This window comes from Lutra lutra, chromosome 6 (genome assembly GCF_902655055.1).
Source record: "Lutra lutra chromosome 6, mLutLut1.2, whole genome shotgun sequence".
NCBI lineage: Eukaryota > Metazoa > Chordata > Mammalia > Carnivora > Mustelidae > Lutra > Lutra lutra.
Window position 1 is genome coordinate 151,451,053 of NC_062283.1, and position 26,021 is coordinate 151,477,073.

The 26,021-nt window shown below is 49.0% G+C and overlaps 1 protein-coding gene across 1 annotated transcript in view; it reads right to left on the reverse strand.

Annotated features, from left to right (window-relative positions):
• Positions 1–249: 249 nt before the first annotated feature.
• LOC125102903 (uncharacterized) overlaps positions 250–26,021 on the reverse strand; it is a 53,804-nt gene continuing 28,032 nt past the window's right edge. Inside the window, exons 5-10 of the mRNA XM_047734517.1 lie at positions 10,922–11,005; positions 8,904–9,013; positions 4,529–4,589; positions 3,679–3,881; positions 1,185–1,284; positions 250–762 (exon numbers count right to left, since the gene is read on the reverse strand). Of these exons, the coding sequence (XP_047590473.1) occupies positions 712–762; positions 1,185–1,284; positions 3,679–3,881; positions 4,529–4,589; positions 8,904–9,013; positions 10,922–11,005 (609 nt within the window). The 3' untranslated portion in view covers positions 250–711. The remainder of the gene's footprint in view (positions 763–1,184; positions 1,285–3,678; positions 3,882–4,528; positions 4,590–8,903; positions 9,014–10,921; positions 11,006–26,021) is intronic.

A 26,021-nucleotide genomic window follows, 5' to 3' on the forward strand; every position in this document is an offset into this window, starting at 1 on the left:
ACAATGTCATTTTCCATCTGTTGCCTTTGTGGTTCCTTGGGATCCCTAAATCTGAGGATTGGTTTCTTTCATCAATTCTGGAATTTTCAAATTTTCTCATTGACACTTTTCTCTCGATTATCCCTACTACCAGCTATAACGAAATGTATGTTGGATTTTCCTCCTAGAGCCTCTGTTTCCTTTAACCTGTTACATATCCCATAGCTTTGTTTCCCTGTGCGCTATTTTGGAAAATCCATCTTGATCTTTATATTTCAATAATTCTATCCTTGGGCATGTCTAATGTATTCTTTAACCCCCTCAATATGAATTTACATATTTATTAATTTTCCACTCTGAAAGCTCTATTTCATCCTCTCTCAAACATCTTTGATTCATTTTAAGATTCTCCTAATGCTTACCCATAACTTAAAAATTCTTTCTGAAATTTAACCACATACATCATACTTATGTATTTTCTCCATCTGTTAATTTCCACTATCTTGACTCTGGTGAGGCACGTTCTGCTGACGCTTTCCCCTGTCTGTTCTCATTCATGGTTCTGCGTTTCCGTATGAACAATGTCACATTTACAATGAGTCTATAATTTAGTCGAGGATGCTGTTGTTGCCTGTCATAACTTCGAACAAAGAAACGGAAATCTGCCATTTAATTGTTTCTCTGAGAGTTTCAGCATTTCTTCGTCTTTCCCATCAAGATAGGATGTGAGTCTCATTCCTGGTCCACATAGTTGGTCCAATATCGTCTTGTTGTCCTGGCCTCCTGCAATGAAGGAAAAGGAAAAAGATATATAAACCCCAAAGGCCGAGTGCACCTACTGCCTCTTAGAACCCTAACCCTTGGCCGTTTTTTCTTATTCACCAAGGAGTTAAGAAAAAATTTACCCCCACCCTTGCCCCCGCCCCTGGGGTCATACTGGGACTCTCCTCTCTTCAGGCTGTTGACCCATCTAAACCTCAGCCCTAATCCCTGCAACCATCACCCCCCTCCACCCAGGGAAGGTGCTCGTGTTCCTGCCTCTAGGCATTGCCCAGAGCTGCTCAGACTCAGAAATCCCGCTCAGCATCCTGCTCTGGCCACAGCCTCCCACCCTGCACATCTCCTGTCTTCCTTCCCACTCTAACTTTGCTCGCCTGGGGCGCTATGTCCTCTAACCCCCGGGCAGAGAAAAGACAGGAGCCAACCACAACGTGGTGAGTCTGAATTGCTTGTTCCAGAGTCAGAGGTACTGGGGTCATCCTGGGAGGAGCAGGTGTCCCCTTCTTGTGTTCTGGAAGCTTAATCCTAAAGGAAGAGAACAAGAGACAGAGAGACTTGAAGACTGTATTTAAATTATTTTTGCCTACACGTGAATCTTAAAATGGTATTAATACTAGTGTATATTGTTTTCTGCAAATATAAGATTTTTTTCCACTTCATTGAACTTCATAACATCAAACACTTTTGGATCATTTTAAAGACCTTTGGAACCGCCTTTAAAACCTAATTTAAAAAAACAACAACACCCTATGAATCCCTTCTCTGAGAACAAATGTGCATAATCATATACAATATATATTAAGTATTTTTATACCCCCCAAGCTTATGAATCGTATGTTAAACACCAAAATCTACTATCCATTTGCCAATAGGTTTCCCCATTCAGTGGCTCTCTGAAGACTGTCTCACTTATAAATTTTTTATTGCATATATGTTCACAGTTGTCAATATCTATACATCTTTTTCTGATCATATGAATACAAGACTATTATATCTCAGATTGGAAATTTTGATCACTAGGGAAATCATGAAAATATTCTTCAAGATTCTAGAAATAAAGCATATAATTTTGGATTTGCATCTTATACTCAACAATTCCACTTCGGAAAATGTTTTGAGAACCACAGATATGGGCTAAGTAAAATAGTATCTGCTTCTAGCAAAACACACCAATCTCCACTGAAACCCATTGCCAGAGAAGTGAAAACAAATCAGTGTTAACAAGGATAGGGGCGCATGCGTGTGTGTGTTTGTGTGTGTGTGTGTGTGTGCGTGTGCATGTGCAGAAGAAAAAAATCTCTGTTGCAACTTGCATGAAAATCCAAACAAATGACTCGAGGGTGTACACTTATACGTGTTGGCCTGAAGTTAACACCCATAAGCAGCTATAATTTAGTACCATTTGAGGGCGCCCCAGGAAACAGAGATCAGAGGACAGGTGTGGTGAGATGATCCTGTCCTGTCTTCAGTTATGGGTCTACACCTGGGTGCCCAGGAGAACACCACCCGTGACGTTTGTTGGAGGGAGGAGTCAACTGGAACTGAGAGGCGCTCCTGACTCCTGACCAGCCACAGTCAGCAATGAGTGTGCACCCGATTTCTCAGGCTCTCGAAAAACCCCCTGCCCCTGGGCTAAATTTCATCTTTATGGTGAGAGAATATGATGCTTACACTTTAAAGGTCAAGGTGCATTAATTAAAACATTAACTCTGGGGGCACCTGGGTGGCTCAGTGGGTTAAGCCTCTGCCTTCAGCTCAGGTCATGATCTCAGGGTCCTGGGATCAAGCCCCACATCGGGCTCTCTGCTCGGCGGGGAGCCTGCTTTCCCCCTGCCCCCACCTGCCTCTCTGTTTACTTGTGATTTCTGTCTGTCAAATAAATAAATAAAATCTTAAAAACAAGTTAACTCTGTTCCTTTCACTCAAGCTGGAAAGGACTCCAAAAAGAAAAGTGGACATTGACAAGATACCAAGGTGGTAAGAGACTGCCTCCAGGTGCCTTGTCCTGGCAGCTCTCCGTGCCACATCAGAATGACACCACGGAAAACACCTGCCCCACATACACCTAATCAGGCTGGGCTGCGACTGCGCTTCTCCCTGGTAGGAGTCGGGCTGGCGGGCACTGCTTCCGCTGGCAGACTTGGTGCCCGTCACACACTAGACGCTCTCCACGACCGCTCCCTGCTGTATCGCAGGGTACGCGGAGCTTGGCTGGCACAAAGCCCTCAGCATCAGAGAGCTGGGCGTACGCACCGGGTGTCGGTAAAACACCTTACCGACCGACACTCCTCTGACTGTGTGCAACAATCCCACGTGGGTGTCTCTGTCGCCACTGAACAAAAGGAGGAGATCGAGGCCAGGCCTGACAAAGGCACACAGGGCAGACAGGAGCGGAATCAGGGATGTCCAGTAATGCCTCTGATGCCATCCTGCCTCGCCGTGAGACGGGGAGCGGACGCAATACAGACGCGGTGGAAAGCTGAGCCAGAAGGGGCTCCTGCATTCGTTCAAGAAAAGTCAGCCCAGCTCCTGCTGTTTGCAAGTGACAGGACCAGGAGCAGGGCCACTGCGGTGAGCAAGACAGCGGGTGTGCCCTCTCGTCCCCCCAGCACTGGGTTTCCGACTGGGGGGCAGCGGGGGAGGGGTAGACAGACAAGTGAAGAAGCCACCTGTGGCCGGACAGGGTCTCGGCGCTCAGTCAGAGGGACAGCACGGCACCCGCGCTCAGACAGGGACGTGCTGGAAGGCTGCCCTGGGAAAGTGGGCTTAGGCTGACATCTAGCATGGGAGCCTGCCACTTGCCATCTGGCACTCTTAGCTCTCCATCCCACTCACCCTGTCACTGTCCCATTCTCAAAATCTGCAGTTTGGGATTTTTTGCAATGCTTCTCCTTTCTGGCACTTTTCTAGACCACTCACATGTCACACTGGGCTGCTCGGTGTCCTCTGGTCTTCAGGCTGGGATCTTCCATTTTACCAGCTGGGCTGTCGCCTTTCAGGAAGCGGAGGGGGGGCAGTGCTGTGGGCGGCTGTCCAGGCGGCCCTGTGTCCCCCGTCCTCCTGCCCCTGGGCTCCGGCCGCACTGCACACAGCCCGTGTCCACGTGCGAGCATGTAATCCAGCTTTGGGAAGCAAGCGTGACCTTCAGTTTTTGCTGTTGCCATTTTCATTACAGTCAGAATATGAGTAATAACTTTTAAAGCAGAACTTGGTAGTTGAACGAGAAGGGTCATTAAGAGGTGGGTTTATTTATTCACATTTTAATCTTTTCATTGCATACCATTTGATATTTTAGGAGATAGTTCCTTATTGCCAAGAAATACCGTTACGTCCCCTGTAATACCCTGGGAGCTCATCTTGTCTGATGGCCCACCCCAGCAGCGGCCTCACTGGGCGGTGCCCTGGCGGCAGAGGGAACGGCCAGAGAAACCAGGGCATGGAAAGGCCAGTGCTGCTTTGACTGTGTTTTGTTTATAAGTCAGACTCAAGGTTATATTTTTATTTCCATAAAACTGAAACTGACCTCTCTATTCCACCACATCAAGATCCAGAATGGAAATGCGGTTGGTTACAAATGGCTGCTGCTTCATCCCTCATTCTAGATGATGGCCTCTGCTTACAGGCAGCCCTCCTACACGCACCAGAACTGCCGCTGGGGAATCTGCTGACACACAGCAGGGAAGCTCCATGGGGCTGGCCCCTCGCCCCCAGCCCCCCTGGACCTGAGACAGGGCCTCACTGTGCGGTGTCAGCCCAAGACCACACTGACCAGATCTCCAGCTCTGCCCTCTGGGTCCACATCTGCAAACCAGCCGTTCCTCTCCAGGAGTCTGCTCAGGGTAGCACCAAGCAGAGAAAAGCAAACACAGAAGTAAGCTGTCAAGCTCAGCACTCCTTGAACACACAGTGCTGTTGTTAGAAAGCCCTCAATATTTTCTCTCGCTGGGAGCCTCTGGCTCATGTTCATCTCGAACGAAGCAATCATAAACGGGGTGAAGAAGGCATTCGGGGCTCACGAGCATGCATTCATGGACGGACGAATTACACGGATTATACGGATTTTCAGTATGAAATCCACCTGTGATTATAGCCCATGAAATTGCATTTTCCTTTCAGTCCTACAGAGAATTAAAAAGAAGGTCTGGCAATAAAATGGGCCTCAATCCGGGAGGTTTGGGTCCAGAGAAGTGCCGACGGCTGGAGGGACGGCTCCCGGAGCAGGGCCTGCTTCTCTGAGGCTGTTCATGGGTGTGGACACGACAGCCTCAGAGTCCCTGAGCCTGTTTTCTGATCTTTGACGAGAACTCAGGATCAGCCAGAGGGACGTCAGGGGGAAGAAGTGACACAGGCCCTCAGGGAAGCTTGCACAGGCCTCCACCAGCCTCGGCCCTCACTAGCTGCCACTTGGCTCTCAGCACCAGTAAGCAATGAACGTGTGTCCTGGTGCTGTCCCATCCCCTCCCTCACCCGCCTCCCGGGCTGCCCTATGACTTCGGGGACAGAGGTGGGGAAGCTGTCTCCTGGGGAATTCCCCTCGGGCCTCCATCAGCCCTGGAGGCTGCGGATCTGTGGGCTCCTCTGGGCTCTGTTCTAAGTCAAATGACAGACCCCGCAGTGACCGCTGCAAGGACGTCTCTCTCCCCATAACCCCATGGTGACCACTGCAGACCCCACTGGTTCTCACAACGGCTGGATGAGAACATGGAGGGATGACGGTCCTCACTGTGTCATCTTTGAGGACACCAACCCTAAAGCCAACAGAAGAACTTCAGTGTCGCCGGCCACCAAGGCTGGCCTTAGGCCAGGCCCCAGGGGACTTCATCCTCTTCCCCCGATGCTTCTCCTGGTGAGGCCAGGTGAAGCAGGCTCCAGGGTGAGTCCCCCTGGGCAAGCCCACAGGACGGAGGGCAGGGGGGCAGCCGGCGGAGGGAAAGCAAGGGCCGTTGCCCCCTGCACGGGTGCCCTTTCACGCTGGGATGAGGCAGGTGCCTGAAAGCCCGGCCTGCCATTTGTCTCTGTACACATGATACAGCAAACACCAAGGCAGAAACAAACAGCCTTTTATTAGCTCCTGGAGAACAGCTGTTGACAAACTGCTTTTCCTGGAAAGGGACTCAGGCCTAGGGAGGGTACACGGTAGTCAGGAGCTCAAACAGCTAAAGAATGTCCCCGGGGAGGGGCAAGTTAGGCCCCAACTGAGGCAGGGGCTAGTGAAAGGAGTAGATAAATCTCGGAGTGCCTCCTGGAGGAGGTGATGGGTCAGCTATGAAGAGGGAAGAGCCCGAGGGTGTGGGTGGACCGCAGTCCCGGAGGAGCGCCTTTCCCGGTCATCTACGGGAGCGGAGCAGAGAAAGGAAGCTGGCCAGTCAGCCGAGGAGTGGCCGGACGTGGGCCGGTGCGCGCAGATGCCCTCGGAGGCCACGTCCGCGGTGAGCCCTGCCAAGCCTCTTCCTAGAGGTGCTCTGAAGGGGCGGGCGCGCGGGCAGAGCAGGCGGCCGCTGCCCCTGTCGCTTGGCTCCTCCCTGGCTGGAGCCCGAGCCCACCCCCGAAGGCGGGGTCCTTGTGCACCCCTGCCGGAGGCCTCGGGGCGCATGCGCCCTCCGAGGTGTCGCCCATGCCTTGGTCAACCAACTCACAGGGAGGGTATTCGGCCAACCCCGGCCCCTCCATCTGGCCGGAGCTGACGCCCTGCCGCGCTGAGATGCGCCCCGCACGGTCCGGGCCTCGGCCCAAGGATCAGGGCGAAAACCAACGCACCGTGTGGAACTTTGCTCCCAGCTGGGCAGCAAACGCGCCAGCTTCGCCAACACATTCCCTTTTCTCCCTCATCACTGCGTGGCAAAGAATCCAGTCTTCACCCGAGGCTGCACACACGCACACACGCACGCGCACACGCACGAGATACGCAAACATAATGCAGACTAAATGCAGAAAAGCAAAGCAAACAGGATTCTGGAAAACTTGGCCTTCCATCTATTTAAACTTGAAAGTTTGCAGTTTTCTAAGCTACAAAAATGAATCAAATTTCTCCTAAGCGAGGAAATTACATGTTCTAAAGTTCCCCGAGGGACTCAGGGACCTCAGCGTCACTGACGTTTTGGACGTGACCCTTGGGCTTGGCCACATCCAGGGGCAGGAAGCAGGGTCAGCCCACGAAAAAGGGGCTGACCCCATTGGTGCATTTCTGTGATTACTTGCATCCGTTTAATATTTTGAAGACAATCCTCCCATTTTTGATGGGAGGACAGCCGGCCCAGGGTGGTCACTGGTGCTCATGGAGCTGCCGCAGGCGGGATCAGAAGCTGACGTGGGGATCTCCGGGACAGGAGCCACATTTGCACTTCCGAGGCCAGACCACACTTCTCCTATATATTGCCATTTCCCCCACTGTTTGAACTGATTAAAGGAGCACAGAAAAGTACTTAGGCCCCTAAATTGCAACAACAAAGGCTGGGTTTCTCTCTTCAATCAAAACAGCACGGCTGGCTGATTCAAATGCTAATAGCCGGGCCTGAATTGGCCCCTAAAAGGGAGACACTCTTCCCTGCAAATGACCAGAAAGTCACTCCTTTGCAGCAGCAATCTGCAGGATGCTTCCCATTGGACGTTCTGCAAAATCGCTCCTCGGGAAGCACGGCTGTGGTGGTCTGGGCGTGCGGTGTGCTCTGTGCACGGGGTTCTGCAGGGGAGAGGAGAGCCCTCCGTTGAGAGAGCCTCTGACTCTAAGAACGGGCAGTCTTCCGTGAGCCCCTCTCCCGGTCATGTGTCCCGGAAGACATCCGCAGGCAACTGGCGAAGCCCCCAGTTTGAGAGATGGTTGCCACCATCTGGATTCCTCCTAATTCCAAGGTGGCCTTGCCTCCTTGGGCTCTCAAGAGAGGAGGCAGCTTCTCCTTCCCCACTCCCAGCTGCCACGTTCTTTGGTCCTCCCACCAGTCTCTACTGGCTCGGGAAGCTGAAGGCAGCAGACTGACTCTGGGCTAGAAGATCCAAGTTCACATCCTACGTCTCAGGGTGTGACCTTGGGGCCAGGGGCCTCGCTCTGTGTCTGTGTACACCGTGCACCTGTTCCAGTCTTAGGGGAATAGGGAGACAGAGGCTTACCTCCTCCCCCAGGTGAGGACAGATACCTACGATGCTCCCCGTGGGACTCAGACTCAACAGATCACAGGCCATGGTACCTTCACCACAAAGTGGACACAGACCAGGCAGACTGTGCCTGGAGCCTGGCCCTGGTCTCCATGACAGCACCCACCTTGTAGCAGAGGAGGAGGGGCTGAGCTCATGGCATCTGCCCCATGCCAGGGAAAGCCCTCGGTGCTGGAACACAGAGCCCAGGGAGGTGCTCAACTGGGGCAGATGATAGAGAGGTTTTTAAAGTCTTCTCTCCTTGGCCTCTCTTTTGCCATTCTTATAGCATTTTTTAAAAATATTCGGCTTCATATTTGCCTTAGCCACCAATCATGTGATTGCTCACATTTTGAGTTCGTGCCTGTCCAGTGCCCAGCGTGGGGCACATGGCTGACCCCGCCATGAGCTCTTATGTTCCCTTGGTGCGCAGGTGAGCTCAGCTCCATTCTGTCGATGTCACGTGCTTGGTAGGAGCAACACTGTATTTTAAGTTTGTGTGCACAAGACGTTCCAGCAAATTCCAGTCCCGAGGGAATCATTACATAATCCTCAAAGATAATGGTCCCTTTCCTCCGGGGCAACTTCCTACAGTCCCTGATAATCTCAAAGGAGAGAAGTTACTTGGTTTACTGTGTAGATCTACACTACGCCAGGTTCTTTCTTACTGATTAGCTTTTATGACACTTCTGTTACTGGGATATCATCTGCAACCCATTGGAGAGTGACAGTGCTTTCGCGGACCTGTGAAAAGACTGTGAACACAAGTGTGGAAAGACAACTTAAAATAGGCTTCCCCAGGGCACCTGGGTGGCTCAGTGGGTTAAGGGTCTGCCTTTAGCTCAGGTCATGATCCTGAGACCTGAGATCGAACCCCGCATCAGGTTCTCTGCTCTGCAGAGACCTTGCTTCTCCCTCTGCCCCTCCCCCGATTCGTGCTCAATCTCTCAAATAAATGAATAAAATCTTCAAAAAAAAAAAATCAGCATCCACATGTGTTTTAGAAAGGAGCTCACCTCCTGGAGAAGTCCATGTTAGCAAGGGAAGATAAATACATCTGATGCAAGCGGCGAAGGTATACTTTACTTGGGGAATCCTTCTCTTCTGGTTTACAAGTAATCTTGGTCTGAAAGAAATGTTTGATTTGTATTTGACTTTCCTGTCCTTCCTTCAAAGCTAGAACGCAAGCTGTCAAGGATGAGTACCTATCCCTCTTTACCTCTTCAACGCACACTTCTGTCACACATGGGAGCGGTGCATTGTGCTGTTTCTTCCAGCAAATCTAGCACTTATCAACTGAGCTTACACTTACTATGCTTTTGGATGTGCGTCAAAATATTCTAGGCATGCTGTAAATACTTAGACTCCTCGGCCTCGGTCTTCCAGGATAAATTCATTGATGAGAGACTGCAAATGTCTCTGAAAAGCAGTAGTCTCTGACAGAGAGCGAGGCTCCCCGGGCTCAGACTGGTTAAAATAAGTAAATCAATAAATGGATAGCATTCAGTGTAGTGTAATTAAGGGCGTTATCCAGCACAGTATTTGAGGTAATATTTTAAGAGTCCAAAACAGTCACATAAATTGCACTGCTCTTAATTTAGAAAATGAGGAAAAATTATTTTTAAAAGATTACAGAAGTAGCTGGAAAGTTAAAGTAAAACCCACTTGAATCCCCAGGGAAAGAATATTAGGTTTGAGATCATTTCAAAGAGAGGGGAAAACAAAAAACAAGAAACGGGAATGATAAGGGTGGTGTGGAAGGAGGCATAGGAAGGCATCTTCAAGCCCTCGAGGTCTTTGTGGAGGAAATTATTACAGGGAAATCAGAACATGTCCTCAGTGAGTGCTCCACTGGAGAAGCACTAGCCATGATCATGACTCACCCTTGACTAGCCGTGATCGTGACCCATTCTTTTTTTTTTTCTTTTTTAAGAATTTATTTATTTGACAGAGAGAGATCATAAGCAGGCAGAGAGGCAGGCAGAGAGAGAGAAGGAAGCAGGCTCCCTGCTGAGCAGAGAGCCCAATGCGGGGCTCGATCCCAGAACCCTGAGATCATGACCTGAGCCGAACGCAGAGGCTTAAACCACTGAGCCACCCAGGTGCCCCAATCGTGACCCATTCTTGACTAGCCGTGATCATGAACCACCCTTGACTAGCCATGATCATGACCCATCCTTGACTAGCCGTGATCATGACCCATCCTTGACTAGCCATGATCAAGACCCATCCTTGACCTTCACGCCACCCAGACCCAACCAATAGGCTGATCAGTTCAGGATTTCCCAGATTTGTCCAATGACTGGAATCAAAGGAACTGTTTGAGGAGCTTGACCAACACAAACCAACTAAATCGGAGTCTTCGGGGAAAAGCTTGGAACTTCCCATTTTTACCCCATGCCCCAGGACACTGCTGTGATCTAGCATGTCAGGATTATTCGTACTGCCGAGCATGGCTCGGGAAGACAAACAGGTAGGCAAGAGGTTGGTCTTCTTGGAAAGCCCCAAACATATGCAAACAACTTAGCACTGTATTCTTCGCTTAAAGATAGACTATATTAGGGGCACCTGGGTGGCTCAGTGGGTTAAGCCTCTGCCTTCAGCTCAGGTCATGATCTCAGGGTCCTGGGATCGAGCCCCGCATCGGGCTCTCTGCTTGGCAGTGAGCCTGCTTCCTCCTCTCTCTGCCTGCCTCTCTGCCTACTTGTCATCTCTCTCTCTCTCTGTCAAATAAATAAATAAAATCTTAAAAAAAAAAAAAGTATCAGGGACTCTTAAAAAAAAAAGATAGACTATATTAGTAATAGGACAAGATTTGTTTCGTAGCTGGGCTTCGTGGGTATTCTCACAATAAAGAAAGCATTTGTCTGAATCCTTTCATTTTTCCTCCTCCACTATCGATTCTTCTAGATTCCACTGGGAACCCCCACATCTTGGGGCTTCTCTTAGCTAAGACAGTCCGACTCAACCTGGGAGGGAGGCAGAGAGAGGTGGGAGGGGCAGGGAACGGGGTCAGGGAGGCCTGGCAGCTCACCTTGTCCTGGCCTTGGACTCCCCTCTCCATGGCGTCTTGCTGCTCCTGCATTCCTCCCCACTCTGTGAGCCGAGGAAGAAGACCCTGAGAGGAAAACGCAACATGGGCTTTTGCAAACACCCCTCAGTGCTGCTGCCTATTGTCCCATCCGGGCGGTGTCCCTCCACCTTCACCATAACTTAAAAAGTGGGAAACCGGCCTTGTCTGTCGCACTCAGACAGCGGCAGGGTCAGGCTAAGATCCCAAACGCGGTACGGTGTTGCCCACACACAAACCTCATCCCTGCAGCTAGGGCATGTACATGTCGCACGCCGGTTTAGGATCCCTGGTCTGATGGTGCCGGCGGATGTGTGTGGTTGGGGACGCTCTGCACCTTACCCACAATGCCCGCTGATGCACGTGCATCTCGCTCTCCGGTTGAGTATAAAGGAACGTATCAGATATGTAAGGACACTGAGCGTCTCCTCCGCGCTTGCTTCTCTTCCTCTCCTTGCGGATTCAGATTTGCCCAAACATTCTTTTCTCTCGAATCATCTCCAGAGGAAAACCAGGCAAAATCTGTATGGGGGGTGGGGAGTGGACTTCTCCTGCTGACCTCCGCTGGCCTTGCAGGCAGCTGCACAAGGGGGTGAATGCAAGTGCATCTGCAACATGGTCTTTCCGGGCTGACATTCTGCTCTGGCCCTTCTGTCCTGTCACTCTGGGCAATGACCTCACTCAGTGCCCCATTTTCTCATCCACCGGGTAAAGGCCATGGCTCCTAACTTGACTGTGAGAAATAGAGAACCCTGGCACATAGTGACATTTAATCACACTGGTGGATAAGGATAACTGGCCACTGCCTTTCAGCTCCCACGGGACCCTTTTCCAGAAAGCTGACAGTCTGATCTGGCCCCTTCTGACCTCCAGGACCCCTCCTCTAGCTTCCGTGACCACACATCACCCGCCCTGTTTCTGTTCACTGCGCACACCAGGCTGGGCTCACGCAGGGTCTCTGCTGCTCCCCGCCCCGAACTCCTTTGTCTGAAGCTGTCGCTTGGCATCTCTGCCTCACTCACTTTTCACCTTAGCGTCATCTCTGCAGACTGGAGCCACCCAGTGAGCGTGGATAAGGAAAATGGGCTGAGAGGCTCGCCACAGAACATCATGCAGCTTTCAGAGGCATGAGATAGGGTACAACATTACTCAAACAAAACAGCTCAAAATAGAGTCACTCGTGCTAAGCTCCACGTCACCAAACCGAGACTTAAGTACTATTTGGGTTTCCCCAGAAAGGGAGTCTTTAGCCAGTCAACTGGGAATCGCCTGACGAGCCCTGTGAGGAACCCAGCTGGACTGACGCCTGCCATCCCCAAAGCAAAGTGCAATCTCCAACCTACTTCTTGTTGCCTTAACCATTTCTTGTCCTCCCTCCCAACTGCCTGTAAGTCTGCCCACTTGTACAGCTCCTCAAAGCTCCTCTCTGCGTGCAGATGGGACGCTGCCCGATTCACGAGTCACTGAATAAAGCCAATAAGACCTTTAAAATTCACTCAATTGAATTTTGTTTTCTTAACAAAGTAGAAAGTGGGCAGACTGAGTGAGGCACATCGGCATAGAGAGACAGAAGCGGGCACACAGGCACACCTGCAAACCCCTCCAAGGGGCTGCTGGGGGTGGGGCAGGGCTGGGGGTGGGAGGCAAAATCCAACCCCCACATCAACCATCACTCGTCTACCTACGTTCTCCAAATAGAACATGTCACTACCTAGACCAACTAGACATGTGCCCAGCTAAATTAAAGGTGCATTCATCTATTACATAAAAAAGCACTTCAACGTTTCAAATTCTCTTTTTTTTTAAGTCATTACCATTAAAAGCAAGAATACAATTGAACTTCGGACAAATTCAGAATTGAAATATCTCAGAAATATAGCTTTCATGTGTGAAGGGGAAATCTACTTTTAGTTACAAGTAAGAAGAAATTCGGCAAAAGACCATCCAATGCAGCAAAGACAAAGTCTTCGTACGATAAGCAGCACTCCGTTTTGTACAGACGCAATGACCCTTCACCCTTAAATATTTCATCAGATATTTCCCAATAAAAAGGTTATGTTCTTATATTATCTTAGGAAAATTAACAAATTTAGGAACTGAATTTTGCTCTCATGCTTATTCTCTAATTTGCAAACTAAATTCAGATTTTTACAATGGCTCCAACACATCAGTGAAGGTAATGTTTTAAGGTTATATTGAGATCCAGCCCACTAAGATAACAGGGATGGTAACTTGGAGAATGAATCTGTATCATAAAGATAAAAAAAAGAAAAGAAAAAGCCAGTTTCCAGGATGAGAAACAGATTCGATGAAGAGGAATTACTTAAGTATCCAAACAGCTCCTGGGTTGATCACTCAGCTGCACTTGGCAAAAGCAACACAACACTGAGATTCTCTGCAAGGAGGCACGTGAATTCTCGAGGCGTTTGGTACTGTTTCCAGAGGGGAAGAAACAGTTGCGAGTGTTACGAACCAAATTGCGATTCTCCCCAAATTCACATATGGAAGTCTCAACCTTCAATGTGAAATACAGAGAGATAGAGTCTTTTAAAAAATAATCAAGGTTAAATGAGGTCACAAGGATGGGGCCCAACCCAATAGGACGGGTGTCCTTATAAGGAGAGGAAGGGACACCAGGTGTGCACTCACACTGAGGATAAGCCATGTGAGGACAGGGGAGAAGGCGGCCATCTACAGGCCAGGAGGAGAGCCCCACCGGGAACCCACTGGGCAAGCACCTTGATGTTGGACTCGGAGCCTCCTGGACTGTGAGAAATGCATCCCTGTGGTTTAATCCCCCTGTCTGTAGTGTGGGGTGAGGTAATGGAGCACCCATCTCATGAGTTTCTTAAATCAGATTTCATTGTAACACCAAACACTAGAACCCCACCTGATGTGGTGCGCAGGGTTTGCAGAAGAAACACAATTTCTTTAAAAAGTGGAAAGGGTAAAGGGACCTAAATAGACGTAGACATTCAAAGCTTCACTCAAGGCAGTAAGACTTTGATACGAGGAGTCTGAGGTAAGTTTCTTCCATATTGTAATATCTAGAACAACCACGCAGAAAACAATATAAAGTGAAATGATCAAAAAACATGGTAAGTACACAAAAATGGAATTCTAAAAATGCCAATGTAATCTGCAGAAAAGCCAAGTAGAATTTTCAGATATGCAGAAATGCTTCAATATTCAAAAATTAGTCACTATAGACCACCTTACCAATAGGCTAAGAAACCAACTGATGCAGAAGAAACATTTGACTGAATCGTACACCCATTCATATAAATCTCTCAGCAGCAAACTAGGAATAGAGAGGAACGTCCTCAAGACTGGGCAGTTGTGCCCAGCAGAGTTGTGATAAAGATGCAAACACAGTTCAGGGGAGGGGATAGACTATTCCACAAATGGTGCTAACGCGAATTAACTGTATGGGGAGAAAATCCTTCTCAAGAAAATGGGCTCATGACCAGGTGAAGTGTATCCCAGGTGTGCAAGGCTGATTCAACATTCACAGGTCAATTAATGTAATCCATCAGGTCAATAAATAAAAAAGATGCAAAAAATCATTCGAAAAATCCAACACCAATTCATGACAAAAACCCTCAGCAACCTCGAAATAGAAAGGAACTTCCTCAGGGTGCCTGGCTAGCTCAGTCTGTAGAACATTGTGACTCTTGATCTCGGGATTGTGGGTTCAAGCCCCATGTATGGTGTACGTTTGTTTGTTTTTTAAGAAATTTCCTTATTGATAAAGAACATCTACAATTATCTTGACTCTTAATGATGAGAAGCTAGATGCTCTCCCCTAAGAATGGAAACAAGGCAAGTATGTCCTTTCTCACCACTCATAGCCAACATAGTACTGGAAATTCTAGCTAATGCATAAGGGAAGAAAAGGTATATAGATTGGGAAGGAAGAAAGAAATCTGTCTTTGTTCACAGGTATTTTGTTCATGATTGTCTATGTAGAAAATCCCAGCACTAGCCCCCCAAAATTTTTTGTCTGGAACTAGGTGATTATATGAAGGTTAGAGGATACAAATTTAATGTACAAAAAGCAATCAATTTCCTACATACTGCAATGAACAATTGGAATTTGGAGTTTAAAACACAAGACCATTATATGGTCACCTAAAAAAGTACTCAGGAATAAATATAACAAAATATGTATGAGATAGATAGGAAAACTACAAAACTCTGATCAAAGAAATTAAAGATCGAAATAAAAGGAGAGATTCTTCATGTTCAGGGATGGGAAGATTCAGTACTGCTAAGACAAGAGTTCTTCCCAACTCAACAAATAGATTCAGTACAGTCCCCTCGAGAACCCCACCAAGTTCTTCTGCAAATGTCAGAAATGACTCTGAAGTTTACATGAAAAGTCAGAAGACTCAGAGAAGGACGCCTGGGTGGCTCAGTGGGTTAAGCCGCTGCCTTCGGTTCAGGTCATGATCCCGGGGTCCTGGGATCGAGTCCCGCATCGGGCTCCTTGCTCAGCGGGGAGCCTGCCTCTCTCTCTGCCTCTCTCTCCACCTCTGCCTGCCTCTCTGCCTGCTTGTGTGCTTTCTCTCTCTCTTTCTGACAAATAAATAAAACCTTTAAAAAAAAAAAGACTCAGAGAAGCCACCACAATAGTGAAGAACAAAGTCAGAGGACCAACACTATCCAACTTCAAGATTTACTCTCAGACTACAAAAATTAAGACAGTGTGTAATTGGTGAACTGACCGTCAAGTGCATCAGTGGGACAGAATAAACAGCTAAGACACAGACCTTCACAACTACAGCAACTGATCTTTGATAAAGTCTTTTCAAGAAATGGAACAACTGAACACCCATGTGAAAGCAAAAAGAATTTAAAGAGCACGAACCCAAGTTCAGAATGGATCATAGACCACACAGAGGATGCAAGCCCCGATGCCTGTAGGAGATCCCACGGAGAAGCCTAATTGACCTTGGCTGGTGATGTGTTTTTAAGGTACTACACTAAACGCAGCACAGTCCGTGAAAGGAGAAGTTGGTAAGTTGGATTTCTTTTTTTTTTTAAAGATTTTATTTATTTATTGAACAGACAGAGATCACAAGTAGGCAGAGAAGCAGGCAGAGAGAGAGGAGGAAGCAGGCTCCCTGCTGAGCAGAGAGCCCGATGCGGGGCTCGATTCCAGGACCCTGGGATCATGACCTGAGCCGAAGGCAGAGGCTTTAACCCACTGAGCCACCCAGGCGCCCCTAATTGGATTTCATTAAAATTAAAACACCTGTTCTGTGAAAGACAAAGAGACTAAAGAGACAAACACAGACAGGCAGGAAAAAATTACAAAAATATACCTGAAGACTTGCATTGAAAACACATAAAGTGGGGTGCCTGGCAGGCACAGTTGGCTAGGTGTCCAACTCTTGGTTTCAGCTCAGGTCATGATCTCAGGGTCATGGGATCGAGCCCCATGTAGGGCTCCAAGCTCAGCGTGGAGTCTGCTTGGGACTCTCCCTCTCTCCTTTCTCCTCTGCCCCTCGCCTTGCTCATGGGCACTGTCTGTCTCTCCGTCTCTCAAATAAATAAATAAATATCTTTAAGAAAAAAAAAAAAGGAAATACACAAAGAACTCTGAACACTTAACGAGAAAACAATACAATTAAAAATTGGACCTCTCTTGGGGAGCCTGGGTGGCTCAGTGGGTTAAAGCCTCTGCCTTCGGCTCAGGTCATGATCCCAGGATCCTGGGATTGAGCCCCGCATCAGGCTCTCTGCTCAGCAGGGAGCCTGCTTCCCTTCCTCTCTCTCTGATTGCCTCTCTGCCTACTTGTGATCTCTATCTGTCAAATAAATAAATAAAATCTTTAAAAATAAATAAATAAAAAGACTGCAGAAGTATCTTTAAAAAAAAAAAAAAAATTGGACCAAAGATCTTAACAGGTAGTTCACCAAAGAAGAACAACATTGGCAGAGGATTATTTGAAATAATTTGAATTATCTCATATGATTATATGAAAAAATGCTGCACATCATGTCATCAGGAAAATGCTAAAATTAATTACTATTTCACACCCAATAGAATGGCCAAAACCTGGACACTGACGCCAGCTGGCGGGACACGGGACAGCAGGAATCTTCACTCATTGCTGGTGGGAAGACAAAATAGTGCAGCCACTTGGAAGACCGTTTGGCAGTTTCTCACACAATTACACAGGCTCTTACCGTATGATTTAGCCATTGTGCTCCTTGGTATTTACCCAAAGGAGCTGAAACTCACGTCCATGCGAAAACCTGCACACAGATGTTCATGTCTGCTGTATTTACCATCGCCAGAGCTTGGAAGCAACCAAGATGTTCTTCAGGAAGTAAGTGGATACATGAACTATCAAGCCAAGAAGAGGCACGAAGGAACCTTAAATAATATTACTAAGTGGGAGGAGCCAGCCTGAAAACGCTGATGAGTCCAGCGATATGACATTCTGGAAAAGACAAACTATGGAGACAGCAGGATGATGGCTGCATGCCAGGTGCTGAGGGCGGGAGGGATGAAGAACAGAGCATAGAGGATTTTGAGGGCCGTGAAAATGACGATATTAAAATGGAAGGTACAGGACATCACACATTGGTCAAAACCCGAGAATGAACACCAAGAGTGAACCCTCATGTCAGCTGTGGGCTTCAGTGTAGTAACAACGTGATCGTTTTCTCTTCGCCTTGAAGGATCTGGATTAGGCAAGGTGGCAGCCCACCAGCCATTTGTCACCACAGGAAACGTCTGCCTAGAATAAGGGCGTGTGATTCATCTGACGTTGGGACGTTCCAAGCGCCCCTCTTAGAAGACAGTGCCCGCGTCATGACACATGCCATGACAGCAAGCCCAACAGACTTCATGCTTTATTTTTATTAAAGACATTCTTCGTCACTTTGCCCACGGCCAGATTCCACAGATCTCACCGGTGTTTGTCCAGAAACAATGCCGCGAATTACTTTTGCACAAGATGCCCCGTGTCTGTCTTTGCCCCAGAATCATCCTCTTCTCCTTCCTGCCAAAGCTGTCATGACATCAACAGGTGCATTTGCACCGATCTCCTGTCATCTTTTTAAATTAAAGAGGTGATTTACTCTCGATAATATGTCTTCATTGAATATACAGCCATGTGGAGATTTTGAAACGTGTGAACCGGTCACACAAGGCCCCTCACTACGCGGACGGAAGCTGGCTGCCCGGGCTTGGGCGGCTGAATGGCCCAGTGGCCTGGGTGGGGATAGCTCCCTTGGGGCAGGGGCTTCTGACCCACCTGCGCAGAAAGATTTCAATGCATCAGCAACTCACAGCTGTACCGACACATTCGGACCGACGGCCGCCCGTAGGTAAGCACAGATTTCTTCATAGAACAGGTGCTGACGGACGCATGAGCTGAGAGCCTTGCTGGCTTCCTACAAAGCATCCAGCGAAACTCTCCCGTTGGAAATTCGCTGCAATGCTGGTTTCCTTAGGCCTGTGGGTCCAACAGCACGTGCATTCTCACGGGCCACCCCACTGTGCTCTGAGGATTATTTCTGCGACTTTTATCTCAGTCAAAGGACAAAGTGTTCACGAATGATACAAGGGTGTTTCATCCATCTCTGAGGAAGAAGCCTCGGGGAGAGCCTTCTCAATGAGCCTCACCAAGTTTCAGGAAAACTCTGCCAAGCATCATATGCAAGAGTGCGTGATTTCAAACATCCCGGGAACTAGAGCAGTTCAGCAGGAAGTTCCAGATGCTTCCTTTTTAGCATCTCGCTAAGTCTCGAAGGCCTCATGGGGTCCTTAGCCAGACTCCCCGAAAGCTTAGGGTGCACGAGGGGGTTTTGCCTACATGGGAGAGTGGATATGAATGTGCCTTTTCAGTGGGGTTTGGGTCATTGTTTTCCCAAATCAGCCTCTGATTAGATTGTCATGTCACGTCCTACCCCCATAAAGCCAACCAAGAGCTCATCCTAGGCCCTAAAGGCTGTCTTTTTTGCCATTTTCTGTGGCTTCTCACTGCACTGGGACCACCACCGACGTGTGGAGAAGCATCATCTGTGAGCCCACTTAACCAAACCCAGGAATGGTGGAGCGTCCCTGGGACGGGCACGGCCTGTCCCACTGGGTGGCCTCAGGATTGTGCACTTACAATAGAAGACTTTTTGTTAAATAATCCCCCAAATATCACATTAGTTCTGGAAGGTGTCCAAGCTCCAGGCCCTACAAATCCTGGGCACTGTGTGACTGAAGGCACACAGGGCGGGGGGCCGCCAGGGTCCTCCCGTGTATTAAATATTAGTGACACTTAACACCTTTTTTTATTTTTAGAAAAAACAGTGTCAATGGAAGTTTTCTTCCTCACCTACATGGGCAATGTGGGGTACCCTACTTCGGAGAACATGGACTCACAGGCTTGAACTTCAGGATTTTGTCCCCTCCTGAGGGGAGGGAGTTCTCCACCAAAGCGGGGAGCACAGGGGCAGGGCAGCCCGCACTCCCAGAGCCACTCTGCAAAGTCCCTCGAGTCCAGGGCCACACAGCAGTGACGCATTCCACTCAGTAAGTGTTTCCAGGAACCCGCCCGGTTTGAGGAGATACAAAGGGAACGCAAGGTCCCCCCTCCCAGCCCCGTGGGGGTTTGCTGAGCCGCTGGGGAGAGAAGAGCAGGTGAGTCACGGCAAAGCAACACAAATGTCCCCAGGCCCTCAGGGAAGGTGGGAGCAGCCTGCGGAGAGGGGGGCTTTGGGACAAGTCATGGTATTAGGAAGACTCCTCTGCCCTGATGTGAGAGGAAAGGGGACGAGGGGTGGTTCTAGCATCCCCCCTCCCACCGCCTTTAGGCTGAGACGCTCCATAAAGAAGACAGAACTCCAGCCCCACCCCACCCCCACCCGGGCCCTTTACAGAGAAAGCCAGCAGCACCCCTGGAAGGTATACATAAGCCCCAAACCTACCAGCCACTGATTCTGACTAACCTGTGAATCCCCTAAACCTTTTTTCCATAAGGTATTTGTTACCCTCCTATCGGGTACAGCTGATGTAACTAGACCAAGTGCCTGGGCCTTTCAAGTCGGTTTCCTTGGTCAGGCCCAGCAGATGAAGGGTGTGGAGGGCCGGGCCTGCGGGGCAGGGGGGCGGGTGGCAATCCGGCGGCTTCCTGTTGTTCCAACATTAACATACCTGCCCCCCGGATCAAAGGGAGGCTCGCCTTCCCTGTGTGCTCCCAACAGGGGAGAAAAAAGTCTAATATAATTAAAAATAAGCTGCAATTTGGTATGATCTGAAACCGACAGTTTGTTACCAAGGATTCAGGTTTATGGAGAGCAGCTGACCGGGGACCGATTTGAATTCTCCCGAAATATGAACCTTTTCTGTAGAGAATTCACTCTCTTTGTGTCTGCTAAGACATTTTCCCAGATCCCCTCCCTCTATGGGTAGAAACCATTTATTTCTAAGGTGGACGCCACTGCATTTTCCTCCCACAAGTGCAGTCGGCCCAGAGCGGAGATATTTCATTTTATTAAACATGATCCCATCGTCTAAAATAATGGGAGAAAAGAAACAGCTACATAAGAGTTCGTTTTCTGTGTCTGACTCCATCGGATGGCTTCATTACACTTATCCTTTCACTTGCTTATTCAATCCGTAAACGATTTATTGAGTTGGTCGGACCCTGTGGCCGCCATGGCGGGTCTGACAAGAGCAGCACTGGCCGGATTCCCGTCTCCAGGGAGCCCATGGTTCACCAGGGAGACAGAACCACGCCCACGGCTCTGAGTGGACAAGTGGCCGGGAGGACGGGAACCCCAGCCCTGAGAGCTAGTGTAGGAGGAGGACATGCCCCCCAGGAGTGAGGCCAGGCCAGCATGGGACGGAGGAGGAGGGCAGGAGAGGAAGCGTGTGCACTCCCTGGGAAGAGATGCTCCAAGCCCTGCAGGGACCCAAAGGCCAGGGAGGTGGGGGACGGGGACAGAGCTCTGTGGATCACATCAGAATTTCTGTCTTTATCTTAAGAGCAGCAGGAGACACTGAGATATTTTGAAGGGGAGGCTGACATCCTTTGATGTATTTGAAAATCAGTATCCAATTGAAAATTGATGTAAGGAGGGTGAGAGTCGGCAGGAGGCAGGTCATGGGGGCCTGGCCTCAGCATGGAGACCCCGAGAGATGTCAGGAGTTTGGGATATGAGAACAAGTTTGGGGGTACATCAGATATTGGGGGAAGAGAGAGGTAGAAGGGATAACTACAGGCTTCCGGGAGGCCATGCACAAAAGTGCCTCCACACTGCCACCCTGAATCATCACAGTGACCTGTAGTTTCACCCTTGCTGGGTGCAGGAGGAAAGTGGCAGAGACAGAAGTGCCTTTCCCAGAGCCTCATAGCTGGGCGGGTTCCCACGTGGCCCATCTGCTTCTACCAGCATGCTGCTTTCCCAGCATGGGCACCCCAGAATCTCCCTGGAACCCCACTGAACCCACCAACCAGGTGAGTCCAGGATCCTCTCTGAAATATACCCACAGGTCCCGGGTTGGGCTGAGCCCGTGGCAAGCCCCTCGGTGGGCAGCCGTGTGGCTCCTTCCGCCATCAGCCCCACTGAAGCCAAGCAGAGTCACCGTCCAGGTTTTATAATTTGGTGAACCTTCCACATCATCTCATAAGATAGACCAGTACAGGGAGTTAGTTTTAGATAAACAAAACCACCGTGCTGACCACTTTGGGGAAAACGTGATAAAAGTGTATCACCAAAGAAACTACCAGCCAGTTGGTGACGGTGAGAGAAACGCCGGGCTTGAATGGCCTCACACCGGGGGTGGCCGCCGGGTGCTGACATCATCGCCCACCGGGAAGTCCAGGCCGACACTGCGTCTCGTGGTGGAGGACACAAGCAAAACCGCACCAAACCGGTCAGCAGAACCAACCTCCAAGGACAAGCCTTGCCCTAAACCGCAAAGCCCTGGCATCCATACATGACTGTGTATTTCCTTTCAACATACCTACACTAAGTAATTCAAGAACAAACCCTGTTTTAATGTTAACTGACCGCCAACCAATCCAGATGGCTCAATCAAATGTTATTATTTGGGCCATGAATCTCTAGGTTCCCTCTACTTAATCAACCACACTTTTTTTGTTTGTTTGTTTTTACTATTTTTTAAAGATTTTATTTATTTCCTTGAGAGGGACCAAGAGCGAGAGAGAGAGCACAGAGGAAGAGGGAGAAGCAAACTCCTCGCTGAGCAGGGAACCCGACTTGGGACTCAATCCCAGGACCCTGCGATCGTGGCCCGAGCAGAAGGCAGACGCTTAACGGACGGAACCACCCAGGCGTCCCTCAAGCTCACTGAGCGCCATCGTGACGTGAGTCTCACATGTAGGGAAGTAACAAGAGGGACTCATCCTACGTGACGCTGTCCCAGGAAGCAGCTGGACAGAATCAAAATACAGAAAAAGACCCAACTAGCTTTGAAAAGGTAGACTGCAATAGAGAATGAATGCTCTAACAAACAGCTTTAAGACAGATGGCTGGATGTTCTGGAAATATAATGTCAGATCCCAGCCTCATCACCAGATAAGGGTGGAGAATGAAATCATGGAAGTGGTGCGCAGCTTGAACAGGAGGTTTCCAAGCTCGGCTGCGGGCGGAACTCCCCGGTGGCTGGAGAGGCCCCAGCGCCCTCTTGTTCTCCAGCTCCTCAGAGGGCTCCGATGTGCAACCAAAGTAAAGAACCACAACACAGACCGATATTTATATAATATTTCCTTTGGGAAGATAAACAGCATCAAGGAAAAGACTGAAACATTTCAATGACCTCAGAATTAAAACTATCGGTTGATTCCATAAATGAAAAAATAATGCAAGTCATTGAAGGGTGAATGACAAACGTGGGACTTTTTGCAACTCTGTGACAGGCACAGGGTTAATATTCCAATGATGAGATCGTACAAATCAAAAAGAAATTGGACTCTCAGAATGCACACACTCACGCACATCCCCCCCCCCACACACGGACATGGCTACTCATGAAAGTGATGTGTGAGACACATAGCAATGAAATAGGGAAGGTGTGTTCTAGCTCGCTAGTAATAAAAGATGCAAAACTAACCACTTTTATTTACAATATTGGTAGAAAATGATTTGGGCTCAGGTCATGATCTCAGGGTCATGAGATCAAGCCCCACGCTGGGCTGGCTCTGTGCTGGATGTGGAGTCTGCTTAAGATTCTCTCTCTCCCGGGGCGCCTGGGTGGCTCAGTTGGTTAAGCAGCTGCCTTCGGCTCAGGTCATGATCCCAGCGTTCTGGGATCGAGTCCCACATCGGGCTCCTTGCTTGGCGGGGAGCCTGCTTCTCCCTCTGCCTCTGCCTGCCATTCTGTCTGCCTGTGCTCGCTCTCTCTCCCTCTCTCTCTGACAAAAAAAGAAAAAAAAAGATTCTCTCTCTCCCTCTCCCTCTTCCCCTCCTCTCTCTTTCTTAAAAAAGAAAATAACAACAACAAAATAAAATGATGACTCAATAAACTTCCAATAGTAAGTAAGCTGTGGTTGGAGCACAGAAGCCTGGAGATCCCCAGGTTCTGTTTCTCTGGTATAACATTTCAGGTATGTTACAGAACTTTCTGCCAATCTGTGCTGGGGTCTGCCCTCTCCTTTCTGCGCAAAGCACTAGCCACGAGCCACGTGCACAAACTGAGCACTTGACGGGACGCCTGGGTGGCTCAGTGGGTTAAGCCTCTGCTTTCAGCCCAGGTCATGATCTCAGGGTCCTGGGATGGAGCCCCACATCGGGCTCTCTGCTCAGCGGGCGCCTGCTTCTCCCTCTCCCTCTGCCTGATGCTCCCCTCGCTTGTGCATGCTGTTCTCTGTCAAATAAATAAATAAAATCTTAAAAAAACAAAGAGAAGAAAGGAAACAGAGCACTTGAAATGTGGCTGGTACAACCAGGGGACTGAATTTTAGTGTTACTTAACTATATTAAATTTAAACAGACACGACTAGTGGCCGCCGTATTAGACAGAAGAGATCTGGATTGATTGCCTTGTTTTTCCAGATAAGGAGCCTAAATCCCAGGAGGTAAATGACTGGTTCGAAGTCTTACAACTAAGTAGGCAAAGACCACGTACATCGACAATGGTATCATACAGCCCAAATAGATTCATTCCCACGTTAATTCTACCCTATACGACAGGGTGCAAGGATTCATGTTCTTTTGAACACTTTTGAAGAAAAAGTGAGTGAATTACGAGATTCTTTGTTCTAAATTTTCTGCTGGTCTCCAAACAGCTGTCTGTGATGACCTTCATTCTTACTTTCGAACGTAGCATCAAAGAGTCTAAATCGGACCCATTTTGCCCACGTTTCATTAAACAAAGACCAGAATTAATCTGGAAATCATAACATGAGGTGTGCCGTGTGATTTGAAAAGACTTTTGGGGTGCTGGGTGGCACCATCAGTTAAGTGTCTGACTCTTGATTTCCGCTCAGCTCAGGATCTCACAGTCATGACACTGAGCCCTGTACCAGGCTTCCCACCCGGTGTGGAGTCTGCTTCAGACGCTCTCTCTCTCCCTCTGCCCCTCTCCTCTCTCTCTCAAATAAACAAATAAAATCTTTAAAATAATTTTTAAAAAGACTTCCACACTTCTCTCACGCACATCTTCAAGCTGCAGACTCAAACCCCACATTCTGCAAGTCTCCAGAAGATCAATGCTGCTGAACCCGTATGTGTGCATCATGCACACGTGTGCACACACGTGCATACACGTGCACTGAGCACACGCACGCACACAAGCACATGCATACACATAACTACACACATGCACACAGACATGCACACACGCACGCAGGCATGCACACGAGCACACACACGCACGCACGCACGCAGACATGCACACATGCACACAGACGTACACGTGCACACACGCACGCAGGCGTGTGCATGAGCACACACGTGCACACACGCACGCAGACATGCACATGAGCACACTGAAGCACAAACATGCACACATCCCTCCAGGACACTTCTCCCGGAGTTAGGCTTTTAAGCAAAAAGAAAAATACTGAAAACAAAGTGGAAAGGAAAGGCATTAATTAGAGATGAAAACTCGGGGGAGAACATAAGGGCACAGCTTCACATCTCTTCTTTTCAGGACAAAAGCAAGAAGGCCCGAGGCAGGTAAACACACGGGAAAGGTGACTGGGGGCTGCTCGCACCTTTAACCTTCAACTTGAATCCAGAAGCTCTCTGTGTGTGAGTGCGTATTTCCAGGACACACCGCGCCGTGTCTGTACGCGTTCACTCCTTTGGCTAAAACACTGCTTCTCATCTGCTCAGAGCAGATGTCCCCGCCCCCCAATGAAGAAGGCCACTGAGCACGGCCGGTATTCAAATGCTGGGAATCGCGCAGCCCTTAAGTGTTGGGAGGAAGTGGGTCTTTCCTTGTAAAGTTAGCTGATGGTTCCTCTCAACATACCTGGGACACCAATTTAAAAAGGAAAAAGGAAGTGGTCAAAGTCATGCTTTTTTGTAAACTTCAAAGCTTCTCTCTCCCTCCCCCCGCTTTACATTTTACTGTCTGGGGAGCTGACTCGTCTGCAGCTGTTGGCAGAGACTGTGCTCCATGGCGTCAAACCTGCCTCCTCACGGCCCATAAAATTACAGCAGGGAACCAGGACCCGCAGGTGTGGGAGGGAGAGGCCAGGATGCCCCCTTAATGATTTCTCTGACACCCCCTGCTGAGCTGCTGGAGGAAGGGGCTGGAGCGAGATGTGAGATGTGCACTCTCGCTGTTCGGGAGGCTGTGCCAGGTCGGCTCTCCCTTCCAGGACCAGCGGTGGCTTCCAGCCCCTGAAACTATTCCCAAAATTACTGTTGCTACATGTGCTGGGGCGTGGGGAAGCCCCACAGAGACTTGTGTCCCCTGTACGAATCCACCGAAACTCAGACCACCAAAGGAGGAAAGCAGAGAGAAGCCAAATCAGATCCAATATCTGATAACCCAAGTTCAAAAGACATCAAACCACATCAAGTACTATAGCAAAGTGCTTTAAAATCTGCAAGCCCAGGGGCGCCTCGGTGGCTCAGT